This window comes from Dendronephthya gigantea, unplaced genomic scaffold (genome assembly GCF_004324835.1).
Source record: "Dendronephthya gigantea isolate DGI-Jeju-01 unplaced genomic scaffold, DenGig_1.0 000000F, whole genome shotgun sequence".
NCBI lineage: Eukaryota > Metazoa > Cnidaria > Anthozoa > Malacalcyonacea > Nephtheidae > Dendronephthya > Dendronephthya gigantea.
The window spans coordinates 6,168,451-6,182,518 of record NW_021163010.1 but is presented as its reverse complement, the minus strand read 5'-3'; the positions used below and the strand labels follow the sequence as shown (position 1 = coordinate 6,182,518).

Sequence of the window (14,068 nt, the reverse complement as noted above, 5' to 3'; positions counted from 1 at the left end):
TCTAAAGGCATTTTGCCTAAGCCGCCTAAGCGGTGGATAAGTCATGACAGTTTAAAAATACTCATACATCTTGCATGTGGATGGCTGAGTCTTAATCCACGCGGATATTGCGATGAGCAATATGATAGTGTCACGTGACGAAATTTGCATATTCTCGGACAACTTTCGCCGCGTTGTATATAAATTACTATACAGGTGCGCAAAATAAACAGCTTTAAAAACGCACATAAAAGAGAAGAAACCTAGATTTTTTTGAGTGATAAGAGTATAAGGATGTAGCTTTGTTTCTTCTACGGATGGAGATGCCTGGCGCGTCGAAAAAAAAATATATAAAGAACGTCTGGCGCGTCGAGAAGGAACTTTCTTTTTGTGTAGTGTTTAGATAAGCTAAACGCCTTTCAAAACCAGCCCCGGTGCTCTTTAAAGATGATTATTTTGCATGTCACGGTGCGACAAGTGTTGACGACTTCTGATGTCCATTTTTTCTCAGTCTTGCTATATGATTTCAGCGTCAAAGCGTTGGAACCAGGATAAGTTTACGACTATGTGTACGTATTTTCATAATTTTCTACGCATTGTTCATGGTTCCCCTCCGCTAAAGTGGAGTGATCTATTGGAACATCGTAGCCAGGCGTCGGCGGATTATCTGAGCACAATTCAGGTTAGTGTTCAAATTATCACAGGGTGGTTGGTGTGGCTGATAACAATGGTTACACTAGGTATCCCAAAAAACGCAATTAACCTTTTAAGCCTGATTGCTAAATGAAAACGTGATCGATGTAATTATTTTTTGCATGCTGACGTTGTGTTATTTAAGTTAATGTCTGACTCAAATAAGATACACATATACGGATTGGATATGAGAATAAATTTATTGAAATTCATGACTTTAAATGGGGTTATAGGAGTCTAAATAAATACTCAAAATGAGGAAATTTAACCCACCAAAAGAGTTGAGTTTTGAAGGGAATCTAAGCGAGAATTGGGAAAGATGGAAAAAGGAGTTTAAATTTTATTTAACAGCGACATAATCCGACGAGAAAGGAAATAATGCCAAGACATCACGGCTTTGTATAATATCGTTAAGAATTCAAGCAATTTCATCGCCGAGAGCCTTAATCTATAAAAGGACAGACGCACGGAATGGCGTCACAGATAATTCTAAAGCGAATTTAATCAGGTTAAATTGGATTGGAAAGTTGCACGAAAAATTGCAGAGTGTAACACGTTCTTAAGTAACGGCCTATAGTTCCGAATCTGAGATCACAAAAATTGAATTCGTCGGTCGTATGCAAGGAGGCAGCAACACCCCCTTCCCCCCAGCCAATGCGCACCCACAAGATTTTAAAAAGCTTACTTTTTCAATATATACTAAAGCTATATAATTATGTGGAAGAGGAAATTGATGTTTCAGCATCTTCCAACTCTCATTGACAGGCCATATATTATATAATCATATTTGTTGTCTTCTACAACGTTCCAGAAAATGGAGCACAGGGAATCTACTACCGTTGGTTCTAATATATATCAGACGTCTCTACATGAAGACATTGATCTCGGATGTTTGAAAGCGGTCGTGTTTTGGTATAATGAAATAAAAGATTATGATTTTAATAAGTCGGTTTATTCAGAAGGAACAGGTAATGCATGGTATATGTTTTCAATAGACGGAGATTTTTGATCGAATGGAATTTTTTGCCTTTTTCAACCGTGCTCGGTCCAATGAATCCACTTTGGTTGTCACATTTGTCAACTGTCACATTTTAAAAGAAAATCTCAAAATCATCTCACGCTTCGTTGAATCTCGGGTAACCGGGCTCATGTAAACAGCCCCTAAAAGTTGAAAATTACTATATTGAAGAAACAAACCGTAATAGTTGCATGATTAAAATTATTGAAACCCAATAACTTAATATCTTTCACTTCATAAGTTAACTCCTGAACTTTTAAAAATTTTCAAAGATATTTTTTTTACTCCTTTCCTCTTTTATTACTAGTGCTGTACTATTATTCTTAGTTTATATAGTATATCATTGTGTGATACTCCTATAATGAAAACATCTTCGCGGGTAGTTATCCAGCATTGGTATAGCTACAACCGGCCCCGGTGAATAAAATCTTATCCTTCCTGACCCTTGACTTATCTTAACATCGCGCTTGGACTATTCATGTTGATGTGATATTCCGGCACCCAGTTTCTTTTGAAATCCTATTCTAGTCACTGCAACTGAGAGATTAATTTATGCACTATATCTATATATGCAGGTCACTTCACGGCGATGGTGTGGAGTGCGACTGAAGCATTTGCGATGGGCGAAGAAGGACAAGCTGACGGGAATTTTTTTGTCGTAGCGGAGTATTACCCGCGAGGAAACATGGATGGAGGATTTGCAGATAATGTAAAAGAACTGAGTAAGTATATATACAATACTGTGCGTCACGTCACAGAGTAATTGTTTTCCAATACGGATATATTATTTATTTAGCAACGATTTCTCATTATCTTTTTACTACCATCTTGCAAGATGCATGGCGTCTTTCATCTAAAAGGTCTATAAGCGCTGTCTCGTTCGTCACTCGAAATACCAAATCTTGCGTTGTGTCAATTACTACGACGATAATGAGATCATAAGAATGCGTAGGTTCTTCCAATAAAATCATAGCCGATCTACACCATAGTTTTGAATGTATATATTGTTTACACAAGAAGTCAAGAACGCACAAGCTCAAGGCCAAGACAAGTGAATCCGAACTACAGGGTGTCCCAAAAAAAACCGGAAACTATTGAAATCACCCATAACAATGCAATTGTTAGAGTTTGAATGCCTAAGCACTCTGTTGGGACCCACAGGTGTATAAATGTTTACCATACTCATTTTTACGCATGCATATGATGCAGTAAAATTTGCTTGTTCGCAAAAATGATATTTATTAACAATATTTACAATTTACAAATATGGATAACAATATTTAAATGTGTATATCAAGGACCATGACCTTCGACATGTCCCCTTTCTCTTGCAACACAAAGCTTTTAGCAGTTTATAAGTTGCATTAAATCCCCACGGGCTGAAATTCGTGCATGAACACGGCATTCAAATTTTAACAATGACTGATTTCAATAGTTTTCATTTTTTTGGCACACCCTGTATATATATATATACAAGAGTGTTATATCTAAATTTAATATTCCCAAAGTCCCCGTGACCCCTAGTGCGAGTGTAATTCTTTATACTGTCAATTCTTGACAAGCGCACCCGGCAGCGTTTTTTTATGGCTGGTATAAATACAGTGAGAGACGTCTTTTTGACTATTTTGGACTTTTGAACATTGAAGCCATTGAAATTTCTCTAACATATTACAGACTACAAGCGCGAATTAAATTTACCAAAACTGCTACTAACGAGGGTACCCCGACTCTCGTTTAGATCTTTAATCTTTATCCTCCCAAAAAATAGCAGATAATTTTTGACACTTTAAGGAAAGGTTCCGTCGTCCTGCATTGACGTAGTTGCGAATGAGGAGAGTTACAAATTGTTGATGGGTGAACTAAAAGTCGACAACATTCAGAACAACAAGTTTGTTTATGAAAGTAACAAAACTTGTGTGGTTCCAAGTAGAGCTACGAAACAGAAAGCGGAGACCTCTCCAAATCCTGGACAGAGCAAACAGCCTTCGACGGACCAGCAAGGAAAAAAGCCTGGTCCACAAAGGGGTGCGAATGGTCCACAAGGGGGCGCGAATAGTCCACAAGGGGGTGCGAATGGTCCACAAGGGGGCGCGAATTCTCAACAAGCAGGTAAAAACAGTCAGAAGTGGGTGTGACTTGTTCCCAAACAGGCACTTCTGCAGGTACACATTAGGATCTACTGATACACAAGTCAGTACGGCACTGCAAAAAATGTGGTACAGTGAGTTTAGCAATTATTTCACGCTCTAGAAGCAGATATTCAAAGGTGTAAAACATCAGACATGCCTTTTTTGCTGCATTTCAAGCCCTGTTTCCGGCAAATCGTTCATTTTCAGTCTCTTAAATGCTAAGGTGGGATACTAAGGATTGTACTAAATGCAAAAACACCAAATATAGATTACTATTTTGGTTAATGTGTAACGTCAGCGTTGTAGTTCACATTATATAGCTTTGTAAAATAACCTAGTTTTCCTGACTGGCTGAAGGCCAACCAATTTTAAGGAATGGCTCCTATAGCTTCGAAACGACCTATGTTTCCTAGCGGTCTGCCGTTTATTGTTTTGCGTGTTACTTCATTATGATATCTGCTTTGTATAGGAAAGGAAACGGGAACGGCTGGGAACCTGACGCCCTTGGCTAAAACTCCACAACAGATAGTCATCGTGCCTATCAGCGAACCCATGGCGGCGGCGCATACGAACCCCCAGGTAGTACTAGCGGCACCGGAAAGTCCCCCTAAAACTGTTCCCAAGGTAATAGTTGTTCCTGATATTAATCCTCAACTTCCAGCACAAAAAATATCTGTTGCACCTGGCGGAAGCAGCGGGGTGTTTCCAACTGTTACCCGATTAACTTGCTTAGTGAGCTGTTTAACTATAACACAGCATCTTCAAACACCACTGTCCCATCATCCATTTATGCATGTCTCATCTACTACCTCCGTAGCTTCACGACCTACCAGTTCGGTGAAGGTTGGAGAATTAAAAATATGAATACTCGTTTTAATACTATAACATTAATATCCCATGCATGCAGGATTAATTGCAGTACCATGTTACAGTACCATATTGCATTTTTCGTTCAGTTTTCCATTTATATGGAAGTTTCTAAATGCAATTTACTTTTCGATTTTCAAATCAATTTCAGACTACGTCTAGCGTGTAGATTGAGGCCCTATAGATATTTTCCATGTCTCAGTTTCTCACGGTGAAAGCAAACAGCCTGCATGTTTGGCATCTCTATTTAATATTTAATAACATATATATGTATTATGTGTTTCATTGTTTCAGCAGCATATATTAATATTCTACAAAAAACTTTACTGATAAGTGAACTAGAAAAAAGTAAATGAGTAAACTGAAAAATACATGCTGTACAACAACTATGAGATGTTATGATATTCATTTAACGTATGTTAAAGTGCAAACATGCATTAGCTACATGTCAATGCTTAGTATATCCCTCTTTTTTGCTCTTGAAACAGCCTTTATTCTTGCTGGCATAGATTCCAATGGTTTTTGAATGTCACACGTTAAATACCTTGCCAGCATTTGTTGACCACTTGCCTTAAGTCATCCTGGCTGGTGGGTCTGTGCCTTGCCCGTTTCCGGTTAAAACGGTTCTACAAGTGCTCCATAGGTTTTAGATCTGGAATTTGAGGTGGAAAGCCATGAGAACGAGATCACCAGAACGAGTTTGCTTCCAAAAGATTTCTGGCACATAGAAGATGTGCATGTGCTAAGGGTGATTATCATGTAGTTAGACGCGCGATCATCTTTGTACCAGATGAAATTTCATGTCCTTGAAGAATTGGATGATATTTTTCTTTAATTACGATCCTATTCTATCTTTCAATATTGCCAAACTCAGCATGCATGAGATGACCGAAGCAGCTAAATGTTTGCTTGAGTAGGAGTTAGTTTCTTCGAACCTCTCCAAGTTTAGTTGCGTACCACCTTTTGAAATTCTCACTTTTTCTGCGATCTTACGAGGAAAGAATCCTTCAATACTTAATGCAACTAATTGTCCTTGTGCATCATCACTTTGCTCTTTTTCCAATCCATCTTGGGCAGTGTAAAGGAACTTTATTTTGTTATAATTTATATATACATATATATAATTTTATAATTTTATATGCATGTGCATGAGCGCATCTCCCAGGCGCGTAAGAAGATGTTCAGAGCTAATTAATGCATGACACTTTCTTTTGTGGCAATAGCCAATGTAATTGTATCTTTTACCTTATTTCATCCAACGTTGCTTATGCCATAACGCAGTCTGACAAAACAACTGATTAATTAACACAATCAAAGCATGCATGTACGCGTCAGTCAGTAAACAGGTGCAACACTGTCGTTACGATAGCGTAAAAATAACAATACGAAACCTGCTAAAATATATATAAAAGTTCGATGTACGTACTATAAATAACTGTACGAAAACGTACTATAAATAACTGTACAAAGCAACTTCAAAACAAATGAAACTATGATATTATCTACAACATGTTCCTTCATGCAACTAAAGCTTTTCTGGTTATTGATGCTATACTTGTGTTCTTCAGGTATGTAATCCGGCGGTACGCTATGTCAATAGCTTTTGGTATTTTCAAAACAGTTAAAAATTGGCGCATTCACATATCCACGAATTCAAAAATTCAAAATAACCTCTGCTCTCAGGAAACTTATTCCGAGTTCAATGTGACTTCATAGTCAGTTGTTATCAAATTATTTTAATAAGTATTACATATAAAGTTTTAAATAATTGGTATAGGGATACGATGGAGGCACTTGAAGGTTGAGAATAGGGATGAAGCCACAGGTTGTGCATAGGGACCCATGCACGAATTGTTTCCAAAAATTGTTATCATTTTTACACGAAGATTTACCGGAAGTCAATATTTTTTTCTGAATTGTGTGTATATATATTTACATATATACACCCATTTGCAAAAACGTTGGCCGCAGATAGATAGATAGATAGATACTCGGATGTCTAATTAGAATTGCATATGATTATATTTGCATAGGATTTCAATCATATTACACAACATATGCAATTCTAATTAGATTTCGAGAATGTATCTATCTATGTATCTGCGGCCAACGGTTTTGCAAATGGGTGTATATATATATATATATATATATATATATATATATATATATATATATATATATATATATATTTATATATACTTCTTTTTATCAGCCTGCGCCTAGAAATTCGCCTAGTGGAAAATAAAACGGGCTTTGGGAACTTATACTTTAGTGGAGTATTCATCCACGGCATTATCGTTCTATGCCCGACCGCATCACTTCATTTGAAAACACTTATTGTGCATGACCATGAAATGATATATAAATAAAACATTATATAAGCAGTATTCGATTTAGTACATTTATTACTTTAAACTGCATGTTTTGTTCTTCTTTGGCAATCTGGGGCCAGTTGTTCGAAAGGCGTTTTGCCTAAACGGTGCATCGATGGATAAGTCATGACAGTTTAAAAATACTCGTACATCTTGTATGTGAATGACTGAGCCTCAATTACATCTTATGCATTAAATAGCTATGTATATACTTCCTTTGAGTATTAAACTATTTATCCCGATATATTTCAGCTCAGTTGTTCAATAAGTAGACAAGCTAAACGCCTTTCGAACAACCGGCCACAGCGCTCTTTAAAGATGCTTATTTTGCATGTCATGGTGCGATTGGTGCGCCAAATGTTGACGCGACTTCTGATGTTTCTTCTAAGTCTTGCTATATAATTTCAGAGTCAAAGCAATGGGACCATGATAAGTTTACGACTATGTGTACGTATTTTCATAATTTTCTACGTATTGTTCATGATTCCCCTCCGCTAAAGTGGAGTAATGTAATGGAAGATCGTAGTCAGGCGTGGGCGAGTTATCTGAACGCAATTCAGGTTAGTGTTCAAATAATAATAATGATAATGATAATAATGGGTATATATTATGAACTGCCTGCATGATTGGGTTAAATTTCGTATATTTTTACACATAAATTTCAGCTTAAATTATAGCTATTCGTGTAAAAGTAAAGCGAGCTAAGATGGCGTTAGCTGACGTTCTGAGTTCTGACAGTTCATTATGTAATATAAATAAATTAGCTTGTAGGTGCAACACGAAAGTAACCTAAAAGCAAATTCATTAGACGCACTTCCACGTGTTCGTCGGAAAAACTTGGGAATTGCACTTGGAAATTCCAGCGTGTAACACGTCCTTATAAGTAACGATATTTTTGCCTAGTTCAGATATGCAAGAAGGCAGCAACACCCCCTTTCCCCAGCCAATGCATGCTCACCGACAGGAATTACAAAAAGCTTACTTTTTCAATATAATATAGCTATATACGTGGAAGAACGTGTTGCAACAATAGGCCCAATGAAATTGATGTTTCAGCAACTTTCAACTCAAGGCAGGCTAAATTTATAATCATATTTGTTGCCTTCTATGACGTTCCAGGAAATGAAACACAGGGACTCTACTACCCTTGGTTCTAATATATATCAGATGTCTAATCCCGAAGTCATTGATCACGTATGTTTGAAAGCGGTCGTGTTTTGGTATAATGAAATAAACATATACGATTTTAAAAAGCCTGGTTTCTCAAAGAAAACAGGTAATATTATATGTTTCCATTAGACTTTTATCAAATGCGATGTTTGGCTGATTTTTTCAACTGTGCTCGGTCCAATGAATCCACTTGAGTTGAAATGTTACGCTTTAAAAGAAAATTAGGCCAAAATAATTTCATTCAATCGAAAAATTTCCTCCTGGTAGGAACGCCATAGTTCTTTTAGACACGATTGAATTCTGCTACGCATCTATAAATCATGCATATATCTATTTAACAAATGGATAACATTAAACCGTTGTCTGTTCGGTTTTAATACACAAACTTTGAGCATTGGCCTATAAATCTACTTACGCGATTGGTCGAATACAATCACGTGGCTTCTTGTTGCCTGGCGACAGATCATGGGAATCATAATTTATTCGTAATAACCCATGAAAATCGTGGTTTATTCAAAAATGACAGCCTGCAGCGAAGCTTAGATCTTCAATGCAGCAAAGAATGAACTCAGATTGTATATTAAAAGTGTTAGAGACTTTATGTTCTTGTTTTGTTTACAAATAAACTAATATTGAAATTTCCCAGCGCGTGCGTTTTGTCAACAAAACACTCACAACAGTCTCCAACCCTTAAATAGACACACCGTATGACGTCATTCGTGATAAGAACAAAACAAAGTGGCCAGTACTAGCCGCCGGAAATGCTATTGGCTAGCTTAAGACACGTTCTAAAATATGAATGGCTGACAAAATAAAACGAGAGAGGACTGATTAAATTTGTTAAAATTATCTGTGAGGTCATTCCGTGCGTCTGTCCTCTTATAGATCATGGCTCTCGACCAATGAAATTGCTTGAATTTTTAACGTTATTATATAATACCTTATATAAACTGGAAAACCAAATGATGATGATCAATTAATTATAAATGACAAACCTGCCTCCTGATACATGGACCCTGGGCAGTTTTCCTTATCTCCACTATCAACATTATAGGGATACTATTAAAAATTAGTATGCAACCGACCATTGTCTATTACAAATCCTACATTCTGATTGGCTACTCAACCATTGTCTATTCGTGATGGTGCACGCTTGGGAAAATTTCTCTCGCGCGACCGTATAAAAATGAATTACTTTTCGGTGTAATTGCGGTGTATCGATTATTTTCTCGAAATTGATATATCTATAGGTAAGGGGTGTATACAAAAAAATTAGACAACTCACCTTCGTTGTCTATGAGCGAATAATCAACTCAGGTTTCGCCTTCCTTCGTTGACTATTCGCTCATAGACAACTCGGACTCGTTGTCTAATTGTTAAATGGAAAATTCCAAAGGGCGACAATAAGTGGCAAAACTTGAGAGGGGGTCACGCTTGGACTATTCGTGCTATATTCACCAAGCTTCTTTTGAAATCCTATTCTAGTCACTGTCTGCGAGATTATTTTATTCGCTATATCTCTATTCAGGTCACTTCACAGCGATGGTGTGGCGTGCAACTGAAATTTTTGCGGTGGGCGAAGAAGGACAAGCTGATGGGCATTTTTATGTCGTAGCGGAGTATGACCCGCGAGGAAACATGGATGGAGGATATGAAAAAAATGTAAAAGAACTAAGTAAGTACCCTATATCAAGATGTGTTTATAATTTTCATCTCAGATTTATAGAAAATCTACTAACGATTAGCCTTTTGCCAAAATCGAGTACAAAATTAATAATTTTATAAATTAAAGCTAATCGTTAGTAGATTTTCTATAAATCTGAGATGAAAATGAAGGTTTCTGTGGATCAGTTTGGTGCTTATAGTATGTGCGTCCACCGGGCCTACGCTCGAAGAACGATATCCTCCCAAGAAAGATAAATTAAATTCACTGTCGCCAAATTTTCAAAGCTGAGCCATAGATCATTATGACAGCAACATAATCCTATTTTGGCAAACGTAAAAAGGGACGCTGATTTTATGAATTTCACCGTTTTTATTTCTATAACTATAGGTTTATATTGCAAGGTTGTTTGTGTTCATTGGAACAGCTATCCGCCAGGGGTGGATCCAGCACTAGTGCACTAGTTTGCATTACAAAACAAAATGGCTATTTTGAGCAGTTTTCTTGTGTCATGCAAATTAGAGCACTAGTGCTGGCAGCTGGATCCACCCCTGCTATCCGCTATAGTTGGCGATGGACTATTTTGGACTTAACCAAGTGCTGAAGTCATGATGTTATATTCAATAACATTACATGCGAATTTTCCAAACCTGCTACTGACGAGGCTACCCCCCCCCCTTCGTTTAGACCTTCAGTTAATCTTTACCCCCCAAAAAATAGCAGAGAATTTTTGATACTTTAAGGAAAGGTTCCGTCGTCCTGCATTGACGTAGTTGCGAATGAGGAGAGTTACAAATTGTTGATGGGTGAACTAAAAGTCGAGAACATTCGGAACAACAAGTTTGTTTATGAAAGCAACGAAACTTGTCCGGTTCCAAGTAGAGCTACCAAACAGAAAGAAGAGACCTCTCTAAATCCTGGACAGAGCAAACAGCCTTCGACAGGTCAGCAAGTAGGAAAGACTGGTCCACAAGGGGGCGCGAATTCTCAACAAGCAGCTAAAAACAATCAAAAAGTGGGTGTGACTGGTGCCCAAACAGGCACTTCTGCAGGTACACATTAAGATTTACTGATACAAGTAACAAGTCACGGTACGACTGGTGCCAAAAATGTGGTACAGTGGGATTAGCAATTATGTCACGCTCTAGAAGCAGATATTTAAAAGCGTCTTACATGCCTTTTTTTGCTGCTAATCAAGCACTGCATGTTTCCGGAAATTCGTTCATATTCTTTGACCAGAATAGCAGGAGAAAGCAAACCCACAAATTTACCTTTTTATTCTCTTTTATAGAACTACTAAGTATTGTACTTTCTTAGCTAAAATGCTTATACAAGTAACTTTCCATTTTGGATACAACACTACCATAGATACAATAAAGTTAACTATTTTGGTTAATGTGTAACGTCAGCTTTGTAGTTGACATTATCTTTGTAAAATAACCTAGTTTTTCTGACTGGCTGAAGGCCAACCGATTTTGAGGGGTGGCTCCTAGCTTCTAAAAGGCCTATATGTTCCCAAGCTGTTTGTCTGACGATCATTGTTTTGCATGTTACTTCATTGTGCTTGATTGTTGCTTTTTATAGGAAAGGAAACAGGAATGACTGTGAACCTGACACCCTTGGCTAAAACTCCGCAACAGATAGTCATCGTGCCTATCAGCGAACCCATGGCGGCGGCGAATACGAACCCCCAGGTAGTACTAGCGGCACCGGAACGTTCTCCTAAAACTGTTCCAAAAGTCATCGTTGTTCCTGGAATTAATCCTCAAGTTCCAGCACAAAAAATATCTGTTACACCTGGCGGAAGCAGCGGGGTGCTTCCAACTTTAAATTCCACAGCATCTTCAAATACCACTGTCCAACCATCATCAATTTCCGTCTCATCTACCACCTTCGTAGCTTCACGACCTACCAGTTCGGTGAAGGTTGGTGAATTGAAAATATGAATACTCGTTTTAATACTATTTATAATATAAGTATGATATAACAAGCAATTTGATTGGCTACCGCGCGTGCATTGTGAGGCCATAATGCACGCTTCTGGCTTTGAAGTTTTTGTTGCTAAGCAACATCTTAAATAACATGTAAGGAGAATTTCATTATTGATCAAATAAATAAATTTTTTTGTTGCCCTATAATTTCTTCTTATATTATAAAAGAATTAAAAAAGCTCGTCGCGTGCCTTTATGGTGTAATAATGCACTCGGGGAAATGTTGGAAGAATACTCGAGAAGCTTGTAAAACACTCGGCTACGCCTCGTGTTTTACAAGCTTCTCTCGTATTCTCCCAACATTCCCCCATCGTGCATTACTACACCATAAAGGCACGCGACTCGTTTTTTAATTCTTAAATAACATTAATATCCCATGCATGCAGGATTAATTGCAGTACCATGTTACAGTACCATACTGCATTTTTCGTTCAGTTTTCCATTTATATATGGAAGTTTCTAAATGCAATTTACCTTTAGATTTTCAAATCATTTTCAGACTACGTCTAGCGTGTAGATCGAGACCCTATAGATACTTTCCATATGGGGATATGTCTCAGTTTCGTACGGTGAAAGCAAACAGCCTGCATGTTTGGCATCTCTATTTAATATTTAATAACATATATATGTATCAGTGGCGTCGCCAGCATCGATAAGTGGGGTGGACATATTCATATACTCATGTTCACAGACCTTTAAAACAATCAACCTGAAAAGAAATGAATAATGTAAAACACGAATATATGAATAAGTCCACCTCACTTATCAAGCTGGCGACGCCACTGGTATGTATTTCATTGTTTCAGCAGCATATATTAATATTCTACAAAAAACTTTACTGATAAGTGAACTAGAAAAAAGTAAATAAGTAAACTGAAAAATACATGCTGTACAACAACTATGAGATGTTATGATATTCATTTAACGTATGTTAAAGTGCAAACATGCATTAGCTACATGTCAATGCTTAGTATATCCCCCTTTTTTGCTCTTGAAACGGCCTTTATTCTTGCTGGCATAGATTCCAATGGTTTTTTAATGTCACACGTTAAATACCTTGCCAGCATTCGTTGACCACTTGCCTTAAGTCATCCTGGCTGGTGGGTCTGTGCCTCGCCTGTTTCTGGTTAAAACGGTTCTACAAGTGCTCCATAGGTTTTAGATCTGGAATTTGAGGTGGAAAGCCATGAGAACGAGATCACCAGAACGAGTTTGCTTCTAAAAGATTTCTGGCACATAGATGATGTGCATGTGCTAAGGGTGATTATCATGTAGTTAGACGCGCGATCGTCTTCGTGCCAGATGAAATTCCATGTCCTTGAAGAATTGGATGATATTTTTCTTTAATTACGATCATATTATATCTTTCAATATTGCCAAACTCAGCATGAGATGACCGAAGAGGCTAAAAGTTTGCTTGAGTAGGAGTTAGTTTCTTCGAACCTCTCCAAGTTTAGTTGCATACCACCTTTTGAAATTCTCACTTTTTCTGCGATCTTACGAGGAAAGAATCCTTCAATACCTAATGCAACTAATTGTCCTTGTGCATCATCACTTTGCTCTTTTTTTCATCCATCTTGGGCAGTGTAAAGGAATAAGAACTTTATTTTGTTATAATTTAGATAATTAGGACCAAAACAGTGTGCAAATATTATGGTTTACAGTACCGAAACACTATACATATAGCACGCATGTCTTAACTCGAATATGCTGCCAGGATTTAATACTGGAATTCTACAACGACTGGACTCAAACCTTTGCCCCCTACTGTATGTCCCATATAGATGGGATATACTAGTACATGTTGGCGCATCTCCCAGGCGAGTAAGAAGATGTTCAGAGCTAATGCATGACACTTTCTTTTGTGGCAATAGCCATTAGCCAATGTAATTGTATCTACCTTATTTCATACAGCGTTGCTTATGCCGTAATGCAGTCTGACAAAACAACTGATTAATTAACACAATCAAAGCATGCATGTACGCGTCAGTCAGTAAACAGGTGCAACACTATCGTTACGATAGCGTAAAAATAACAATACGAAACCTGCTAAAATATATATAAAAGTTCGATGTTTTTTTATATTAACATTTTAAGTTATATAACTGAGATGATACGTACTATAAAAAACGTACTATAAATAACTGTACAAAGCAACTTCAAAACAAATGAAACTATGATATTAT

At 37.3% G+C, this 14,068-nt stretch overlaps 2 protein-coding genes across 2 annotated transcripts; both read left to right on the top strand.

Moving 5' to 3' along the window:
- Positions 1-1,486: 1,486 nt before the first annotated feature.
- On the top strand, positions 1,487-5,195 carry LOC114521058. Its single transcript, XM_028541448.1, has 5 exons — positions 1,487-1,640; positions 2,266-2,412; positions 3,482-3,799; positions 4,289-4,551; positions 5,175-5,195. The coding sequence occupies exons 1-5, from the start codon at positions 1,487-1,489 to the stop codon at positions 5,193-5,195; spliced, it is 903 nt and encodes a 300-aa protein (XP_028397249.1).
- A 3,078-nt stretch (positions 5,196-8,273) lies between these two features.
- LOC114521040 (cadherin-related family member 5-like) lies at positions 8,274-11,837 on the top strand. The gene is made up of 4 exons (XM_028541432.1): positions 8,274-8,334; positions 9,757-9,903; positions 10,635-10,943; positions 11,476-11,837. Exons 2-4 carry the CDS (start codon positions 9,771-9,773, stop codon positions 11,835-11,837), a joined length of 804 nt encoding a protein of 267 aa, XP_028397233.1. The 5' UTR covers positions 8,274-8,334; positions 9,757-9,770.
- Positions 11,838-14,068: the final 2,231 nt, after the last annotated feature.